At 38.3% G+C, this 21015-nt stretch overlaps 1 protein-coding gene across 1 annotated transcript in view; it reads left to right on the forward strand.

The window, feature by feature from the left end:
• Positions 1-5031, forward strand: part of RFX6 (regulatory factor X6) — a 56553-nt gene extending 51522 nt beyond the window's left edge. Inside the window, exons 18-19 of the mRNA XM_023254284.2 lie at positions 758-970; positions 3586-5031. Coding sequence (XP_023110052.2) covers positions 758-970; positions 3586-3761 — 389 coding nt within the window. The 3' untranslated portion in view covers positions 3762-5031. The remainder of the gene's footprint in view (positions 1-757; positions 971-3585) is intronic.
• Positions 5032-21015: the final 15984 nt, after the last annotated feature.

A 21015-nucleotide genomic window follows, 5' to 3' on the forward strand; every position in this document is an offset into this window, starting at 1 on the left:
CCATCCCACGTAAAGTTTCCAAAGATCATGGAATCTTAGACACTTGGAGCTAATTTCTTCCAGATACAATTCTTGTGTTTTTTTTTTTAAGTTGCCCTTTTAAATGCCACAAATGATGAAAAAAATACTATGTCAAACTGTATGTTTGAGATCTCCCTTAATAAGCCCAAAAGAAGAATGTTCTGTCCATTTTATTTGTAGTAAATAATGTTTCTTCCGGAGAACTAGCAGCAGATCATACAGATTAGGACAGAAACTGTGCCCCCTATTAGTCTGATAAAACACTTAAAGTTTAGGGAGTTGGAAAGGTCTGTGGACTTCTTTCTTCAGCCACCAATGCGGGTTCTGTGTCCTCTCTTCTAGATGTAGACCAGTCCTTCTCCCAGTAACATAAATCTGTAGATAAAATTGGTATTTGACAAGTAGTGTAATCTTTGTGAGAAGTTAGTAGTGCTTTTTTTCTTTATAGGAAGATCTTGTTAATTTAGATGAGGAAAATATGAGAGAGGTATAGTCTTACATCTGAAAATTAATAATAGGGTAACTCCTTTGTATTTTTTTAACAACAAAAAACCCCAGCAGAGTGAAGCGTATCCTTATACAAGCACAAATCCAACTCTATAGTAAAGATGAATGTGAATGTAATATTTATAATATGGCATCTTTAGGCCCCTCCCTATTATCTTGTCCCTTTTTTCATTCCTGGAATATTCTTTGTAGTACGTTAACAATACATTCCTGACTTTTTCTGTTGTAGGATACTATGGAAGCAACATAAACTACCCAGAGTCTCATAGACTCGGATCGATGGTGAACCAACATGTTTCTGTCATCAGCAGTGTTCGCTCACTGCCTCCCTACAGTGACATCCACGATCCACTTAACATTTTAGATGACAATAGTAGAAAGCAGACCAGCTCATTTTACACAGACACATCACCATCAGTTGCGTGTCGAACTCCAGTAGTAGGTAAATTATTTTAGTAGTTCTTGAAAACATTTTAAAGGCTGCTGACCTCAGGTAGGTAGTCTTACTTTGGAGGGTGACTATTGAGGTAAACCTGGAGGTCATATTCCTATAAGTGATTCTTCACTTTGGATCGAAAGTCATATTTTTGTGTCTGTTGGTAACAGTCTCCCCTTTCTCAGTCTGTTGGTCACTCTGCAACCCACTGCTAAATCTCTTATTCTTTCAAAAAAATAGCTGGCACCTATTATGTATGCAAAACATGAATATAATCTGTCAAAGGCAGTCTAAAAGACTTTAAGTTTTTTTATTTATTTTTTTTAACGTTTATTTATTTTTGAGACAGAGAGAGACAGAGCATAAACGGGGGAGGGTCAGAGAGAGAGGGAGACACAGAATCTGAAACAGGCTCCAAGCTCTGAGCAGTCAGCACAGAGCCCGACGCGGGGCTCGAACTCACGGACAGTGAGATCATGACCTGAGCTGAAGTCGGAGGCTTAACCGACTGAGCCACCCAGGCGCCCCTAACTGACTTTAAGTTTTACGAGGGCAGTAATGATGTCTTTTTCTCACTCTCTCCTGTTCACGGTTGGACCCAGGGACAGTGCCAAGAGGTATCTTTGGACCCCATAATCTCCACTAGTACCCTAAAACCACTCCAAGTTTTAAAAAATGGTGATTTGTGATAGAGTTTGCTGTCATTTTCTCAATTGTATCTAAAATGTGATTAGACAGCTCTGTAGAAAATGCTGCTATTTTTATTGCTTTGTTACATATAGTTTAAGTAAAAATGAGCAAAACAGTGTGTTTGCCATAAAGTCCCTAGCATCTTTTTCCAACCAGGTTGCTGTCCCTGGGAAAATCCTGCAACTTGTACTTGTACACTTTGTACATCAACAGCACCCAGCAAAGTGTCTGTCACATGGTAGGAACTCTATACATCAGTGAGTTGAAAAAGGGGGCAAAAATATATGTATAGATTTAATTTCCAATATGGCTAATAAGGGATCACAGGGCAAGTATATATGCATGTAAGTATCAAGGCAGAGTGTTAATGTTTATATGAGATGGTTGAAATCTTCCAATGGAATAGATTTCAAGCTAGCTGGAGTAAAGGCCATTGACACCCAGCTGGAGCATAAGGGAAAATAAGATAAATTCCGTCTCTCCTCTCTCAGTGTGCTTTTCCAATAACTCAATAGGAAGCACTTCTTCCCTTCCCGTGACCATCACAGATGCTCCCCGAGCAGAGTCTAGCAGCTCATCTCATGCTATCTGCAGATGGTCATTGCTTCTAGGTTACTCTAATGAAGCAGAAAATTCCACTTCAGGAAGTTTCCTCACCGTGAGACTAAAATGTACTGTGTTGCTATTGTTACTATTAGTTCTGTTTACTCGTAGAGATAGTGGAAGCTTTGATGGAACATAGCTTGGGTGTAGGATGGATTCTAAGCTTTAGTTGTCAGAGCTGGCTTACAAGTAAATAGCAAAGAGGGCTTCTGAGTGAAAAAAGGGAACAGAGTAAGTGGGCAAGTAGTGCGAGGGAACTTAGGACCCACTCTATGTTTCCTTAGTTAGAAAACCTAGTTTCCAGGGACAGAGAAGATGGTAGTTAGAAAAATGAGAAAAACAGCAATGAGAAGCCAGCAACCATACATGAAGGAAATGTAGTGTCAGAGAGCCAGGTGGTCAAATTTTTGAGAACCAACTACTGTGTGCCAAACTTCATTCTAAGTTTGAGGTTATGGTAATGATCAGACAGAGTTCTTGCCTCTAAGAAGTTTACCTTCTAGGAAGGAGAGATTGAGGGATGATTATATAGACAAATGCAGAATAAAAAAAAGATAGTGTCAGGTACTCTGAAGTCAGTTAAATAGGGTAAAATGACACATGGTTATGGAGAAACTGCTTTTGGTAAGGTGGTTGGGAAAGGAATCCTGAGGCAGAGATATTAGAGTTGAAAGTTGAGTGATTAGGAGGCGATGACTTGAAGGTCTGATGGTGGAGTGGTGGCAGAAGAGATGACAAGTGCACAGTCTCTGAAGTGGGAACAAGGAAAACTGAGTGAGCAGCAAGAAGGCCAATGTGCTTTGAGCATGGTGAATGAAGACAGTAGAGTAACATCAATCAGAAGGCAGAGACCAGTTCACAGAAGACGTTGCGAACCAGGGCAAAGAGCTTGGATTCTATTCTAAGAGTGGGGGAAAGTCTTTGTAGAGTTTGAGAACAGCAACAATTTGATGTATACATCAGCAGCATTATCCTGGCTGTTCCCTGCAGAATGAGAGGGTGGGGCAAAGGTGACAGTCCTAAGACTAGTTAGGAGGCGGCTGTGTGGGTCCAGATAAGAGAACACGGGGGTTTGAATAATTGAGGAAGTGTGGATGGAAAGAGGAAGTAGACTGGGGATATATCTTGGTGATAAAGTTGTCTGAATTTAAGTTTGAAATGGAGTTTTCTTTGTGAAATGTGTAGAAGTAAAAACAATTTCTAGGAAAATAGCATAGATATGGGTGATAAATGCAAAAATAAATACAGGAGGCTTAAAATGAGTGGCACTTGGAAAGGAAAAAAAATGTCAGTCAATATTCAATTGCTGATTACATTTTCCCTTACAGCATCCAGCTTGCAAACCCCAATTCCTTCCTCCTCATCCCAATGTATGTATGGAGCTTCCAATCAGTATCCAGCTCAAGAGACCTTGGATTCCCATGGAGCAAATGGTAGAGAAATGGTGTCCTCTTTACCACCCATCAACACTGTGTTCATGGGAACAGCAGCTGGAGGCACTTAAACCAACAATGTTGAGTGAGGATTGAAACTAAGAATCTCTACTGCTCAAATATTGTTCATTCAGATTGCCATCAGGGTAAAGAAAATGGAATATACAGTGGCAGGACATTGTTTTCAAGTCACTGGTACAAAACTATGGACAACTCCATGATGAATGGAGATACTTGCAGACTTTGCCTTGCACGCAAATTGTTTAAAATGTGATCTCGTTATTAATTATAGTTTCAAACATTATCAAATTGAACCACTGGAGCTTTGAAGATGCAAACATTTCAGCTATGAAGATTTAATATTTTGCTTCCTAATTTATTGAAAATCTGTGTGCTGCTTCATCTTTGGTCTATAAAAAGAAAAAATTATTTAATACCTTTAAAATATTTATTAGGGTCTCAGAATCATTGTTTACTATCCCTTATTTGACAAAAAGTCAAGTGTGTGTGTTCTACCTCCTGTGGAAATGTTTACAAGGTCAAGACTTAATTCAATTCAGCCTAGACCAAAGTTGCTTGACTTTCAATCCTGTGCATTAGTGTAATGAGTTCTGTTACATAGCAGTATTCCAATTCTATGTAACTGAACGGAGATTATGAATGCTTTCCCTCTTTATTTAAGAAAGGTAAGAAGAAATGAAAGAAATAAAGTATGAAAATATTTTTAAATCCTTGATTGCTCTTAGAACTGTTACTGTTTCTGAAGAATGCTTAGGATTCACAGGCAAAGTTTCTTTGGATACTGAATTAAAGAGTAAAGCTGATTGGTGAAAACATCATAATTCAAGAATATTTTCATATCATATCCATGCATATAAATATAAGGAACTTGTGGCTTATAGACCATTTGAACTTCTAAAGATTTAGAAGCAGTCTTTAATCAAGTACTTGGCTTATAAACTAAGAGTGAATGAGTGTTCAAGGACCATCTGAATGCAAAGAGAAATTCAGAAGTGAGGAATTCATTCCATACGAGTTAATAGAATTTGATACACCATCTATCTAGGTCTGTTTCCTTTTCATTTTTGTGTATCTTAGCTGAACGGTCTGTTGCAAGACTCATGGCCTGTAATGGGAGACCTCCATTAACTTCACAGGCTTTTCCTACAGTCATATGACAGGACTTATATTATTTGTATTAAGGATTGGGTTATGCTATGAGCTCTGAGTACATTTTTAAAGGATTTGTAAGCCCCAAATACCCATTATACATCATGATGTAATTTGGTGAAGACAAACTGCAGATTGTTTTCAGAAAGCAATAAACAAATTAATTGTGGACTTCTCAGAGTGTTGCTACCATTTGCTTAGTAGCATGTAGTTTATGAGCTAATTAATTGAGCAGAAAATTCTGCAACAGTAACAAATGATGAGAAATAGGAATAAATAGTCTACGATTTGTAGTAATCTTGTAAGAATACAAAGGAGATTCTTTGTAAGAATACAAAGGAGAGTGAAATTATGAAGGGCTTGGACTGAGTGAAAAGCAAAACAGCTTTAAGAAATGTTGGGACATAAGTCTTGAAAATTAAGAGCCAAATTTCCACCATATAGTAATTACATATATACTCAGCATCTATTTTACGTCAGGCACATTGAAAAATGCAAGTTGAAAAGATGAAAATGAAAATACGACTGTAAAAAAAAAAAACCCCTGCCAATGCCTTTGGTAAGTTCTGATATGATGAAGAAGGGGTGATGTGATAGGAAGTAGAAGCTCATTGAAGATTTTTGAGTAAAAAGTAATATGGGACATGATGTTTAAGGGACAGCCAGAAGCATCTGGAAAGGGAGGAGGACCAGACAGGAGAGGAACTAGCCCAAGAATGGGCTATTTGAGAGGCTATTTCTCTCATCCAGATGTCCAGCAGGTAAGTGCAGAGACTACATGGAAGCAGAGTGAAAGGAGCAGGAAAAAGAAATTTCAAAGAAGCATAAGCATCATTTAGTACAATTAAAGGATTGGTGACTGAGGGAGATATCAGGAATTAAAAAGGAATATGTTAGGGGCGCCTGGGTGGCTCAGTCGGTTGAGCATCCGGCTTCGGCTCAGGTTGTGATCTCGCAGTTTGTGAGTTCGAGTCCCAGGTCGAGCTCTGTGCTGACAGCTCGGAGCCTGCTTCGGATTCTGTGTCTCCTCCTCTCTCTGCCCCTCTCATGCTCTCTCTCTGTCTCTCAATAATAAATAAACATTAAAAAAATTTTTAAAAAAAGGAATATGTTAGTAGTGGCGCTAAAGTTTTCTTTAACCCTGTTTGCAAAGCATTTCAGTATAAATAGTTGACCCTGGATTGATAACCCCTTCATAGATGAGGGAAAATTATATGGAGCAGGGAGAAGTGCAGAAGAAAAGTAAACATTATCTCTGGGTTTCATGTACAATGACAAGGTGCTAAATTTTGACATCAGGAAGACTAACTTGCTCTTTTCCCCAAGCAGTGGGACTTGGGTTTATGTCTATTAGACGTATATGGGTTTATGTCTATTAGATGTATAATAGCGTTTCTTATTGTGGGCACTACTGGCTTTCAGGCAGGACAATTCTTTGTTTTTCAGGATCATTCTGCGTATTGCACAAGATTTAGTATCCCCGGCACTCAAACACCAAAGCACTCCACTCACCCAGCCTTGCGACAACTAACAACATCTATGTTTCCAAATGCCTCTGGAGAGGTGGTGCCATTCTTGCATGAATTAAAAGTGACAGCATCATTAATTTTACTTAGAAGGAGCTTGAGACATTTAATACCTTCCTGCCTTTCAGCTGCACTCATCATTCTAGAATTGCTTCCTTCATGGATCTAAAGCTTGGATGCTCAAGGCTTTTTCTGGTATTCTTCAGGTTAATTTTAATATAGTTAAAGGATCTTAGCCTAGCTTTCTAGTGTTTCTGTTTTTAAAAGTAAATCAAGTAATTTTTAGAAGTTGTGGACTATCAATTATAAAGAAGTGACCTGGGGGCACCTGGGTGGTTCAGTCGGTTGAGTGTCCGGCTTTGGCCTAGGTCATAATCTCAGTTTGTGAGTTTGAGTCCCACATTGGGCTCTCTGCTGTCAGCACAGGGCCTACTTTGCATCCTCAATTCCCCACCCCTACCCCTTCCCCACTCATGTGCTCTCTCTCTCTCTCTCAAAAATAATAAATAAAAAAAGAAAAAAGTGACCTGTTCAAGCTAATGCCTATGTGAAGCCCAAAATTAAGGGTAGAAATAAAAAAGATAGAGGTTTAAATACTCCGTTCTTGAAGTACTATCTTTCAAATCTTGTGTTTTAGTGGTTACTATAGATAAATGGCATAAGGAAAAATGAGCATTCCAAATAATTCGGTGGACTCAATACAATCCAGAAACCAAGAGTTTATTTTATAACAGCTTGAAGAAAAACTAAAACCCAGCTATGTCATTAACATAGAATTACAGATCAAAGGAGATCTGATTTATTTTCCTCTCTCCAGGTGGTGGAGAAAAGTTAGAGCTCTCCTCAGTTATATGTTCCCAAGTATGCTTTCAGGTTAGAAAGTATTTTTTAAAAAATTATTTAAGGGGCGCCTGGGTGGCGCAGTCGGTTAAGCGTCCGACTTCAGCCAGGTCACGATCTCACGGTCCGTGGGTTCGAGCCCCGCGTCAGGCTCTGGGCTGATGGCTCGGAGCCTGGAGCCTGCTTCCGATCCTGTGTCTCCCGCTCTCTCTGACCCTCCCCCGTTCATGCTCTGTCTCTCTCTGTCCCAAAAATAAATAAAAACGTTGAAAAAAAATTAAAAAAAAATTATTTAAGCTAAATTCTAATTACAGTTGTGATGTAAAATCTTTCTCTTTGTTTCTGCTTTGAGAGAAAAAAGTCCGTGAGACTCTCGGGGTCGCCCATGTCAAGAACCCATTTTGGAAATGGGAAAGAGAATATTTTTTACTCACATGATACCTAAAGACAGCCGGTGGATGCACTGGCATTTAGTGTCAAGACCAGGGATGTGAATATCTTGCAGCGTGTGGCACAGATTTGCACAATGAAGAACTATGGCAAGAAATAAAGCGAGTAACACGTCCATGGAGAAATGGAGGAGGCTGTGAAATGAATGTCCCCAAACTCTGACCAGTAATGGCACTCTACATTAAATAGTATCCAACTAACCCAATTAGATGATTTCTTCAGCTACTGTGACTATGAAACTCCTACACATAGCTTAGAGAAGCAAACAAGCAGAAGAGTAGGACTAGAAGCAGGGAGAAAGAGAGGGAAGGAGAGCTAGAGACCAGCTTTGTGAGAGGGGTCCAGTAGGCAGCAATGGGTGGGCCCCTCTAAGAGGACACTGAGGCCACAGGTGCCTGGACCTAGACTCTAGAACACCAGAGCTGAGACTGTGCCATCCTGACCAGTGAGGCACGATGCCCAATTCTCTCCTGCTCTCCCAAATTTACCCTTGGAGCCCTTATTGACATGGTCTCCATTTAGCCATTCAGAGTACAGCTTCCCGGACTACAGTCACCAGTCCACAGCAGCATGTTCCTCTTCTTCAGAAAAACATGATAAACATCAAATTAGATAACCAGCAAACATGATAAACAGCAAACATCACCGGTGATGTTTTCCAACCACTGAATTTATGCTCATAAATTTATGCTCAAACGCAGTCCACAAAAACAGGACAAAGAATACTGCCAGGTAGTGCATTCTCCCCCACGAACTCCCCAAAAAAGAAAAAGAAAAAAGAGAAAGAAAGAAAAATGCTTTGAGATAAATGAATTCTGAAACCCAAACCCAAAGTTCCAATTTTTCAAAAAAGCAGGAGACAAATGAGAGTGATATATATGAACTCCCTGGAAAGAGATATTACAGGTACTCAGATTTCTATATAACAGGAAGCAAAATTAATTGTCCTACAAATTTCACAATAACAGCTTTGAACTCTTATAAGGACTGGAGTAGCAAACTGTTCATACTGTATTTTGAAGGCAGATTCATAATCCCAGGTCAGTTAGAGAAATTTAAACAAAAACCTTCCAGAAAAGTAAACAATGGTGATTATGGCATACAGGACATTTTGTGCTTTGGGAAAGATAAGAAATGATGAGTTTATATAAAAGGTTATTGTACTATCTCATTCAATTATAGAATTCTAAATTAAATCCTCTAGTTTGTAAATGGCAGAGAACGCAACTTGTCTGTTCCAAAAGCACACTGCTTAAATGAAAAGAAAATAAATTTCAGTTACTCCTTGATTATAGGTGTTAGCAATGGTTGGAAATGATTGGTAGTTCCAATGAGTAATCTATTCAGTAATTTTGAGATATTTGATTACAAAATAAGGGCTTATCTCTGTTCTGTTCGGTAAAAAGGTTTTCAATTAGTTTTCTAATATCAAAATCTTATAAATAGTGCTTAATTTTTCTTCATCTTGGCTATATGATATTATGGTAGAAATGTTTCTTCTTATAAAAATAGTCTACTTCCAGAATGACCAAAGTAATTTAGGGGTTTTTTGTTTTGTTTTGTTTTTTGTTTGTTTTTGTTTTTGTTTTTTGTTTTTTGGCATCTAATCCAGTTGGAGAGATCTCTGATTTTCTTCTTTAAAATTCTCATGTAATAGGTATTACATGCAGATGTTTATGGGGATAAAATTGACCACTCATTAGATTGACTGCTTTACTTGTCATATCTAGAAGTTCTGTCTTAACTAGAAAGTTCTAGCTCTCTGTTCGTTCAATAGGATGGGAAGCTTTGGACATACATATAAATGTAGAATACTTCTAGATTCCTGTTCCTATTAAAAACCTTGTCTCATTATTTACAAATATTTCATTTAATCTCAAGACTTCTATTTATTACTTGAATATTTTAATGAAATGTCTTGGTCATGTTCTTAGCCTTGGTTAGCTTTTTGTTAAGGAGTTAACATGTTGAAATTTCCAAGAGATATTCAATTTTATCCCACTTTAACAAATATGCCTGCTCATGCTGATAACAAGGATAAGGTTCCCCCCCCCCCCCCCATGGATCTTACGGTTTATGAGGTAAGGCAGACATTAACTGTAACATCTACACAATTGACATTGTGAGAAGAAGTGAAGGTGGCTCAGAGAAATAATAATAAGAGTTGAGCCCATGGAGATGCCTCCAGGGCAGGGATGGGGTGGGGAGAGCTGATCAGGGAAATGTCTTGCAGGAAGTGGCGTACTGAGACTAGAAGAATAAATGGAAAGCAGGTGATGTTGGGGAAGGAAGTGGTGGGGGGTGGGGGAGGGCTTGGCAGGCGGGATGAGTGTTCAGGACAGGAATGCAGCCTGTAAGGAACCTAGGGTTGGCAGAAGAAATGAAAAGATAAGGAGCACAAAGAGTTAGGAAGAGCAGCCAGAATGAATCTAGAGAGAAACTCCTGAAGCTTTCAAACTTTAATGATAATCATAGTGATTTAGTGATGAAACATGAGAAACATGATTATGAAAATACACAAAGTATTAGACAAGGCTGGTAGGAATGTCAAGCTGAGATTTTTATAAACTTTGAAATGCTAAAATATTTTCAACAAACACCATTGCTTTCCTAGAATCCACTACTAAAAATAGGCTTTAAGCCCCTTTTATGTCTTCTATGACAACACAAAATTAAGGAAATTAATCTTTTGGGTTTTTTTTAATTGAGATATAATTGCCATGTAACATTGTATTCGTTTTAGGTGTTGGTTTTCTTCATGAAGGTCTTAATTTGGTTCTCTTTTTAAAAATGATGATTTCAGCTAATAAAATAATGTTTAATACAATTCTCTATTCCTTTTCACAAATTGAATCCCAGACTTTCTCCCATGAAAAGGTATTTAAATATCAAGGAAGAAAAAATTTGTTAATGCTTTCAAATGCATTTTCCTGTATTGCTGATGTGACCCTAAAATTGAAGGGAACTAAAGGTGAAGAGAAGGTCAAAACCAAGATTCTCAGTGTGATGTGGTGACCTTCTTAAAATAGATGTCATAGGGTCTTTAAGTGAGAATTGGGTGAGGAACACATTTACGAAAGTGAAAAATTAACTACTTAATATGATACCTGCCCTAAAGTAAAGAGAAACCATTGTTTTTATTAGTTAAAAACAAGGGTGTTGTTCTTACCAATCAATAGTCAGAATGAGGGTCAGGGATTTACAGCCTTCAAGCATCTTTAAACACACCGAGGCAAATATGAGCTTTGTGGGTAGTTTGTTAATCAAGATTTGTCATTTAGCTCTGTGTGCTTTAGCTTATTAATGCTCTCTGCATGATCCCTGTGGAAAATAAAACTGTTACCATATTTTATGTTACAAAATGGCAAGATTTCTTGCCTGTCAATTTGGGGGGTAATATGTGTGTACTGTTTGCCATCCCTTCTCCCCACATATAGACTGTTTTTTTACTTATTACTCATTGTCTGGGTACCTCTACAATTTACAATATCATTTCAACCCTCCACTAGAAAGTGTGCCTGAAGATGGTACCTGATGTATTTTGACAGGAAGCTGAGTATTCAGTTGCGGGAGCCTGGGGAGGGGGGAAGGGGGGAGTGAGGGGGAGAGTTGTTAAGGGTACTTGGGCAACAAACCACCAAAGAAACCCCTCTGAGAGTGCATGGATCCTTTGATGAAAGATAACCCCTTGGCACATCAAGAGTTCTCTCACATCTTAATGCTCCCAGGGAATATAAGGGAAAAGTGGCCGAGAATGGACTAGCGAATTCAGGAAACCCAAAAGAATGGCCTGTCCCTGTCACAGGCTTCAGTTCTAAGTGGCTTGCCCCAGTGAAACTCCTTTTCAGCTTTTCCTGGGCTCTGCATTTGAAAAGATGAGACCATAAAAGATTCAGATAGGATGCAGTAAGGACTAAGAAGCATCAGGATGTTGTGAGCTAGTCTTAAGTTCTAGGAAAGGCACCACCCCAAGAGCCGCAGATTTGCCTTTATATAACAGCTCTGAAGTGACTTTTCAAGTTTCTGCCAAAATATGAAGACAGGATGGGGCACCTGGGTGACTCAGTTGGTTAAGTGTCTGACTTCAGCCGAGGTCATGATTTTGCCGTTCTGAGTTCAAGCCCCGCATGGGGCTCTGTGCTGACAGCTCAGAGCCTGGAGCCTGTTTCAGATTCTGTGTCTCCCTCTCTATCTCTCTGCCCTTCCCCCACTCATGCTCTGTCTCTCCCTCAAAAATAAACAAACATTAAAAAAATAATAATAATAAAATAAAATATGAAGACAGGATTAACATAAACTATGATTTCAAAGTAGAGACACACACAATATGTAGCAATTGAAAATGTTTAGTACAGTCAGGCAAATCTATGTTTAAAACCACATTATCTGTGTGACAAATAACTTCTCTGAGACTCATTTTCCTCATCTGTCAGGATGAGGATCTGTCAGGCAAATCTATGTTTAAAACCACATTATCTCTGTGACAAATAACTTCTCTGAGACACATTTTCCTCATCTGTAAAATGGGCTTCATAATACTATCTACCACAAAAAGTTTTGTGAGTGTTAACGGAGCTAAGGTTTATAAAATATTTAGCAGGATCGTTTCTGTCATATTGCACAGGCTAAACAAATGGTAACTGTTTTTAATTATCACTATTCTTCAGATCCCAATGGAATCAGTAATGTTATTGAATGCAGTGCAAACTGTTCTTGTGTGCCTTTATGTGTCATGTAGACTGCTGTATTGGTAGAGTTGTCCAGCAAGATAACCTAAACTGGTGTAATTAAATAAGAATTTATTATGTAAAAGTAAAGGAAAAAAGCAAAACGTAGTAAATCATTAACCACGCCAATATGGTTACATAGAAGTGACACTCACAGGATACAATATGGTCTGATTGTTAGATATGAAAACATTATTGCAAGCAATATTTAAAAATAATTTGTGCTTATATATATTTCACTGGTTTCATACAATGATGCAAGTCCTTCCTCGATTAATCAATAATTCTGGGAGTGAGCTATCAATGTTTATTTCAGTCTGATTGTCTTTGTTTTTCAGAGGCCTGTAATAAGCAGCTATAAAAATAGGTGATTTTCCCGTGGAAATTTATATTAGGAAGACAATATTTTCACTGATTAGTTTTTATTCCCCTGTAAAAGTCAATTAAATTAGTATTTTTAAAAATAGAATTGGCGACATTTATAATAAAAAATTATTAAGTGTTGGACATTCCTAATGCCTTCATAACTGCCAGGTTGGGGACAAGGTGCTTTCTGTTCTCTTTATTATTACTGGAAGGAAAACCTTTACCTTAGCCAAAAGCACTCCTTCACGCCAGAAAGCTGAACATCAGTTGATTACTGGGTGTCTCCTCCAAGATGTTTTGCAGGTAGCCTAAGCTCAGCATGTGCAGACCAGGAGCCACTTGATTTATTCTCAGATTGTGTGCTCACCGTGTTTTCCCTCTTGTCGTTACAGTGCTCTGGAAGCCAGAAGCCAGGAAGTTTCCCTAACCTCTCCCTCCTTGCCCCCTTTTCCTTCACATTGTTCCTTCTAATTATCTTTCTGAGCTCTCATCTCATCGTCCTCATCCTCATAGACAGCATCCTCATGCACACTCTCATCTCTTTCCAGGATGATGGTATTAGCCCCAACTCAATCCATTTCTCTATCACTTCCAGAGGGATTTTCCTTAAACCCGCTGCTCAAGACCAGCCTATGGCTTTTCTTTGACCTCAGAACAAGGCCCAGACTCATTAATATGGGCCTAGGGCATTTTCACTCTTCCTGCTTGGGCCTAGTATTAATCAATATAATGCATATACTCTTTGGAATTTTGTCTGCAGATAGAAGATTCATAAGATTTTTGATGTCAAAGGTAATCACTGTGTAGGTACTGGGATTTCCTTTATGTTTTATGGTCAGAGTAAAACGTGTAGGAATATTAATGATAAATGGTCAATAGAGATAAAATGCTTATAAAAATCAATAGCTTTAATGGATCTAAAATATTTCAGGACATCAGAATTTGACACAAACAACATTGAAGGAAGCCTTATTTAATGGAAAATTTTGGCTCAATTCTGAGTCTTTCTAATGTGTGACAAAGTGATATTGAAAGACTGAGGAAATAGACCTTGCTAGACCTCAATGACGTACAGGCTGATAGAGGCTTAATTGAGGCTAAGGTTGAGATTTAAAACAAGTTAATAACACAGGAATTCAATAAACACAATAAACTCTCTTCTTTTGTCTTCTGCCTTTCCTGTGTTTGGATGATTCTTACTCAATCTCCCAGTACAGACATTGCATTGTCTAAGAAGTTCCCCTGGAAACCCCAAAGTCCAGGTTAGTGTCCCTCGTATAAGCTCCCTTTAGATCCTATACTTTTCCAACATGACACTGAACATGTTATTTTTCTCTCTTGAACTTGACTGTAAATTCTGGGGTGGCTGAGGTGATCGTTAGGCTTATTGGTGCATTCCTACAATAAACACATGTTTAATGAAAACTGCATGTAAGGAACAGTTTTAAACACAGAATGAATAATCACTCTTGGGCTCATTGGTCAGGATGCTGTATACCAAATAACACAATGAAGCAAGAACCAGGGTCAACAATCACTGAACAGGATCAACAGTCACTGTTATCTAATAAGGGACTAGAACTGCACAAAGTATGAAAATTCACTGAAAATGGGCTTGCCCTGGCATAGTCACCAATCTGAAACATTCCTTGGAGAAGAAAGTTGTGCTTTTTTTTCTTTTTTTTAAATATGAAATTTATTGTCAAATTGGTTTCCATACAACACCCAGTGCTCTTCCCAACAGGTGCCCTCCTCAATGCCCATCACTCACTTTCCCCTCCCTCCCACCCCACATCAACCCGCGGTTTATTCTCAGTTTTTAAGAGTCTCGTATGGTTTACAATAATAGTCACACTTTTTTGTCTTTAGATTTGATTTTATTTTGTATCATTGAGTGGAAACGCAATTCTGTTCATAAAAACTAAGTTCTAGTTATTTACCTTAGTAGAGTAGGCCCTCAGTGAATATTGATTAACTCACTGATTGGTTGATTGGAGAGGACTGGAAAATGCCTTTGAAGCCATAAGATCCAGATACACACCCAAAATACATGCTTGTACTTTTGCTTAAGGAGACAGATGGTTGGATGTTAACAACACTATTTGCAACAGAAAAAAAAAATTAGAATGAACTTAAGTGACCATCAATAATTGGATAAGAAAAAATTCATGCAATGTAATACTATAGACAAAATTCATGAATTAGAATTACATATATGAATAAGAATAAATTATAAGATGATCATATTGAGTGGAAAAAGAAGTTTAAAAGCGTAAGTAAAATCTAATATTTATGTAAATTAAAAAAATCATATCACAAAGTATTTATTGTTTATATATATAAATATGTGGTAAAAATATAAATATATGGTTGGGTGGTGTATATATTTAACCCTTGAACAACACAGGTTTGAACTGCACAGGTCACTTACGTGTGGATTTTTTTCTATAAATACAGTACGGTATTGTTAATGTATTTTCTCTTCCTTATGATTTTCTTAATAATATTTTCCTTTCTCTAGCTTACTTAAGAATACAGTGTATAACACATATCACATACAAAATAATGTTAAATGACTATGTTATCAGTAAGGCTTCTGACCAAGAGTAGGCTATTTAACATTAGGCAGGTTAAGTTTTGGGGAAATCAAAGTTATTTGTGGATTTTTGATTGCATGGGAGTAGATGTTGGTCCCCCTAACCCCTGTATTGTTCAAGGTCAGCTGTATGTATCTTCATTATAATGATTACCTTGAGGAGGGAGGCAAGGTAATAATACTGAGTAAAGGTTCAATTTTATCTTACACACTTTATTTCTTAAAAAAAAAAGATATGAAATACATCTGGCAAAATGCCAGATGTGTATGCCAGTGTGGTGATGGATTCATTGGTGTTTATAGTGTTATTCTGTATACTTTTTAATAAATTTAAATATTTCATAATTTTTTCTTAGATTATATTAGAGAAAAATAAGCTATAAGAGGGAAGAGTCTATTCAGTTTAAAACATTAAAACTTTCGGGGCGTCTGGCTGGCTCAATTGGAAAAGCATGTGGCTTTTGATCCTGGGATCGTGAGTTAGAGCCCCATGTTGGGTGTAGAGATCACTTAAATAAATTTAAAAAATATTTAAAATATTAAAACTTTATCCATAGATATTAGTTCAGCAGTGCAACAGTGAGTGGAATAAGCCATATATTATTGGGAGTTTAAGTCTCATTAGCAAATGTTCATAACTCTGGGGAGACAACTAGACAGTAATAAATGTTTTGTTAGATAAGATGGGGGAGAATATTTTTCCTTTATAGAAATTTGCATATTTTTCCTAATCTCAAAAGCAAAAGATGCCCAGAAATGCAAAATAAAGGGGAAAATCCACATATAATCCTACCTCTTACAAATAAAATCTATACTTTTACACACATGTACATACCTGTGTGCATATGCAACTTAAGAACATCTCTCTTGTGTATACTTAGTTTATGCTTAGTATTAGATGATGTACATTTTTTCTGTTATTTAGTTTCCCTTGACAGAAGATTTTTAATAGCTATTAGAATTTCTTCATATGGATATATTAGAATTTACTCAACCAACTTTTTACAGTTGAAGATTTAGTCTAAAAAAAGATGCCTAGATCTAAAACAAAAAGGGTGGCAAGGGTGCTTGAGTGGCTCAGTCCGTTAAGTGTCTGACTCTTAATTTTAGCTCAGGTCATGATCTCACAGTTTGTGAGTTCAAGCCCTGACTGGGCTCCGTGCTAGAGCAGAGCCTGCTTGGGATTCTCTCACTCTCTTCCCCTGTCGCGCACATGCGCCCTGATTTTCTCAAAATAAACTTTTAAAAAAGGGGAAAAAGGGGCGCCTGGGTGGCTCAGTCGGTTAAGCGTCAGACTTCAGCTCAGGTCATGATCTCGCGGTCCGTGAGTTTGAGCCCCGCGTCAGGCTCTGTGCTGACAGCTCAGAGTCTGGAGCCTGCTTCAGATTCTGTGTGTGTGTCTCTCTCTCTTTGCCCCTCCCCTGCTCATGCTGTCTCTCTTTGTCTCAAAAGTGAATAAAAACATTTAAAAAAATTTTTTTAAAGGGGAAAGAGGTGGCAATTTATTTTTAAAAATAAAATTTATTTATTCATTTTGAGAGAGAGAGCACAAACAGGTGAGGTACAGAGAGAAGGAGAGACAGAATCTCAAGCAGGCTCCTCGCTGATGACTGTTGTGGGGTTAACTCATGAACTGTGAGATCATGACCTGAGCCAAGACCAAGAGTCAGACGCTCAACCGACTGAGCCACTCAGGTGCCAAAGAGATGGAAATTTCTTAATTCACTGAAAATAATACGGCCTAGAATATTTTCTAATCTAGCATTGTTTTCACTGAACCCCAACATGAAAACACACACACTTGATTTTTGTTTTAAACATATGAAATCATCCAGATGATGAATTAAATTTCCCAGGTACTTTTGGCATGTTTGATGTCCAGGAGACCAAACTCCTGTGACACCTTAGTCAGCTATTAGCATGTCTGGGAGTTGGCATGCCTAGACTATGGATGGACATGATTTTGACCTGCTTACTTTGGAAGTGGGGCAAGGGGATGTCACCCTAAAAGTGTTTAAAATAAAAAAACTAAATATTATTTAAATATTCTTAAATGGGAATTATTTGCAAAATATTAATAATACTAGTAGTGGATATGAACTTTTAATCGTCACGACAACCCTAAGGAATATTTTTGTTGAAGTGTATTTCTAGGACCAAGATGGAGCTTCTCCTATCCAGGGCGCCATGTCAGCAAATAGAGATTTAGACAACTTCTGTGTTCCTGTAAGTGCTGTGCTTCACCAGAAATATATGATAACCAGTCAGTCCCTAAACTCCAGGCCAACTCTGGGCTTTTTTGCTTCCTTCCTTGTTCCTTACCCTTTATCCTATAAAAGCTGCCTGCCTTCCGTCCCATTTTGCAGTTCTCTGACTGGAGACTGTTGTTTCAGGAAGTGTTAAATAAAGCTTGTCTATGTTACCTAAATTGTCTTCTCTAATCATTTTTTAAACAAATTACATTAACATCTATGCTGGATGTAAAAAGCAACTGCTTTATGATTTCCTTTAGAATAGACCATCACAAAATAGTCTTGTCAGCTTTCACTGCCAAAAAAAGACCTTCTGACACATGAATATCCATGTTCACATATCCCTGAGGATATGACAGTGGTCTAGGTAAGAGAGGATGAACACAATGCCCAAGGGAGAACACAAGCAAGTAGAAAGGAAGCAAGGTAAATCAAGTGAAATTTGGGCACTGTGGAGATTATGATTTGATCCCCTATCAATGTCAATGTCACAATTCATTCTTTCAAGTTCAGTTAATATTGATGAGGTTATAAACACATGGCTCCCTCCCTGGAAAGTATTCATCCATGCAAACATACCTCTCAATAGCCTAGCAACTCATCTGCCTTCTGTTTTCAAGGCTGGTGTATTACAAATTCCCTTAGATAAAAGGAATGATTCAGACAAATCTTCCACACATCCCCATGAAGGAATAAAATCCAATTTTCCACCCAAGGTCAGTGCAAACAGCAACACTCAACAATCAAGGACTTTTCCAAGTTATTTTAACAAAACCAGTTTGTGTTTGGACTGTTTTTTTGAGGCAGGCCTATGCGTTCGTGCTTATGTTGGAATACAAGTAACTCATGCGACAAAGCCCCATGTGTCATATAAAAGCTGTGCCCAAATTCTTTGGGTTTCTACAATCTGTATACTTAGCGAGGAGGATTCTATAATATTCCAGGTAGAAGTCAACAGGTTACAAAAGAGAGGAGACAAGACTTGATTAATTGGCTCTGGAGGATGGACATGGTGGGCAGGGTGACAGGAAAGAACAGCTGACCTGGAGACTTGGTTTGTGCTGATGTCAACAACTTATTAGGAAATAGGAGCGAGTATAGCGTTTCTGTGAGGGATACATGGGTGAAGAGTCACAAGAAACAATCATTTTATCCAAATTAATTCTAAGGTGCCTTGGAGGTATGCCTGGATGGACCTATTTCTGGTCTAAAACTCAGGGGAACTACCAAGGCTGTAAATTTTCACTTGTTGGTCTTTAAGATAAGGTGTTGGTTAAAACTGTAAGTATTAAAGTTACTGCCCAGGGAGAATTCATAGGTAGGCAGAACAGTGGGCCAAAAGAAGATCCCTGAGAAATCTTGCACTTAAAGAGAAGACAGAGAGAGCCTTCGTGAAGGAGACCGATGGTCAGAGCTGAGAACAGAAAAAGGGGAAAGTTATGATCTGATGTCAAGGAGAGTTTCAAGAATATGTGATGGTCAGTAGAGGCAAATACAGTGTAGATGCTCTATAAGAAAAGATTTGGAAGATATTGCATTTGGTAACGTGAAGACCGGTGGGATGTGTGAGGGCCGTTTGAGTGGAGGGTTCTGAGCAAAAGCCAGCTTGTATGGGTTTGGACTGAGCTGTAAATGGAAAGTGAGGAAAGGGAGACCATGAGTATGGGACATTCCTTAAACATCTTTCCTCTAGAGTTAAAAGAGGGCTGCTTGTTTTCTTCATTTTGACTGGGAAAAGTTTAAGCACGGATATGGACTTAATCCACGGATATGGATTATGGACTACAGGAAAACAACCGGTGGCAGAGTGGGTGGAAGGCGCTGAAGGTACAGGAGAGATGGAGGTAATGAAGGAGTGACATACTAGAAGAGTGTTCTTATCCAGGCTTGGCTACATCACTGGGGTGCACTGATTGTTACTGTTTTTCTTCTCACTACCCTGTGCTAACATTCTCTATTCACATGCTGTTCATGATCTATTCACAAGCTTTGGCAGAATCTGCAGTGAGTCTTGTTCTTCCAAGCCCTCCTGCAAAATCCTGGCAGAAGAAAAATGGGATGGACCTGGTGATCGGTGAGTGAGAGCAGAATCTAACCAGAAAGACTTCTCTACCACATTGTGTTCTTTCCTAATTGCTTCACAGTAATGAAATGGCCTCATCATTTGGCTTTGCTGATTCAAAAGACAAGCTCGGTTATCAAAGCAACATAGCCACAAAACCTTTATGATGGAGCACAGATTTCTGCAAAAATCCAAGTTAATGGTCAGTCACATCTCATAGAATTCCCTGACTCTCTGAATTGAATTAGGGTAGGTTTTAAGCCAATGCCTTGCACACACAAAGAGAACACACAAAGCTATGTTATTCTCCTGGTCCTTAGGTGAAGCAGGAAGCTCTGATATAGGACTAACATGCCATAGACACATTTAGGCCAGTCCACAGGTGAATATTAAACTTTCAGCTTTTTAAATTACCTAGTAAAACCTAGTAAAATGCACAGTAGATACCCTTACTCCATTCCTGACCCCCAGTCCACCCCTCAGACTCACTCCTCCATTTCCATGTGCGACCTGGAAGACAGAGTGAGGATTAGAAATGTGGGGAAGGTGTCCTGCTATACTTATAATGTTGTAATTCTTACAACCTGGGAAGTTAATGCTTTGTCTTTTTAATTTCATGAATGCATATAAAATTTAGAATAGTCATACTGTGAAGATAGTAACATCAAAAAAGTCTTGTAAGGATGACATGTGACTTTTCTAGATTCCTTTGTTCTATCTTCTTCTCATTCCTAATAATCTCACTTTCTACCAATGACCCTTTTCTGTTTCTTTTTCCCCGTTTTTCCCACTGAGCCTCATAGCAGACATGACAATTCTTTATCCACTGCCCTCACCTCACAGCCAACTATCACTACCTTCCAATAGCAGTTCTGGAAGCCTTTTATGAAGTAATTAGTATGTCAATCAACAAGCCTTGTTAAGCACCAAGCACTGTTATCCTGAGGTGTGGTCACATGAGGTTTCTAGAGCCAACAGCCATTGGCAGGTATGCTTCATTTTATTTTCTGGTGCTTGTCTGAACAGAGAGTAGTACTAATAATTAAAATCTGAGTCCTTTGCCCAAGAAACAGCATATAGAATCCAATATGGGCAAGAAAGGTGCTTATAGCATCAGAATGGCCCTGAAACCCAATGGTGTTTAACAAGCTGTTACATTAGAAACTTGGGAAATCTGACGTGTTAACATCACTTCGAATGACTTGTATTTGAAAAATAGTCAGAATTCATAGGAACTCTAAGATACTGTATAAATTTTCCTCAAGGGCTGTAAGAGACATACTAGTATAGCAAATATTTAGAAAGCCCAGGAATGGATTCCCCTACTTTGTCTTTC

The sequence above is a fragment of the Felis catus genome, chromosome B2, assembly GCF_018350175.1.
Source record: "Felis catus isolate Fca126 chromosome B2, F.catus_Fca126_mat1.0, whole genome shotgun sequence".
In the NCBI taxonomy this organism is placed as follows: domain Eukaryota; kingdom Metazoa; phylum Chordata; class Mammalia; order Carnivora; family Felidae; genus Felis; species Felis catus.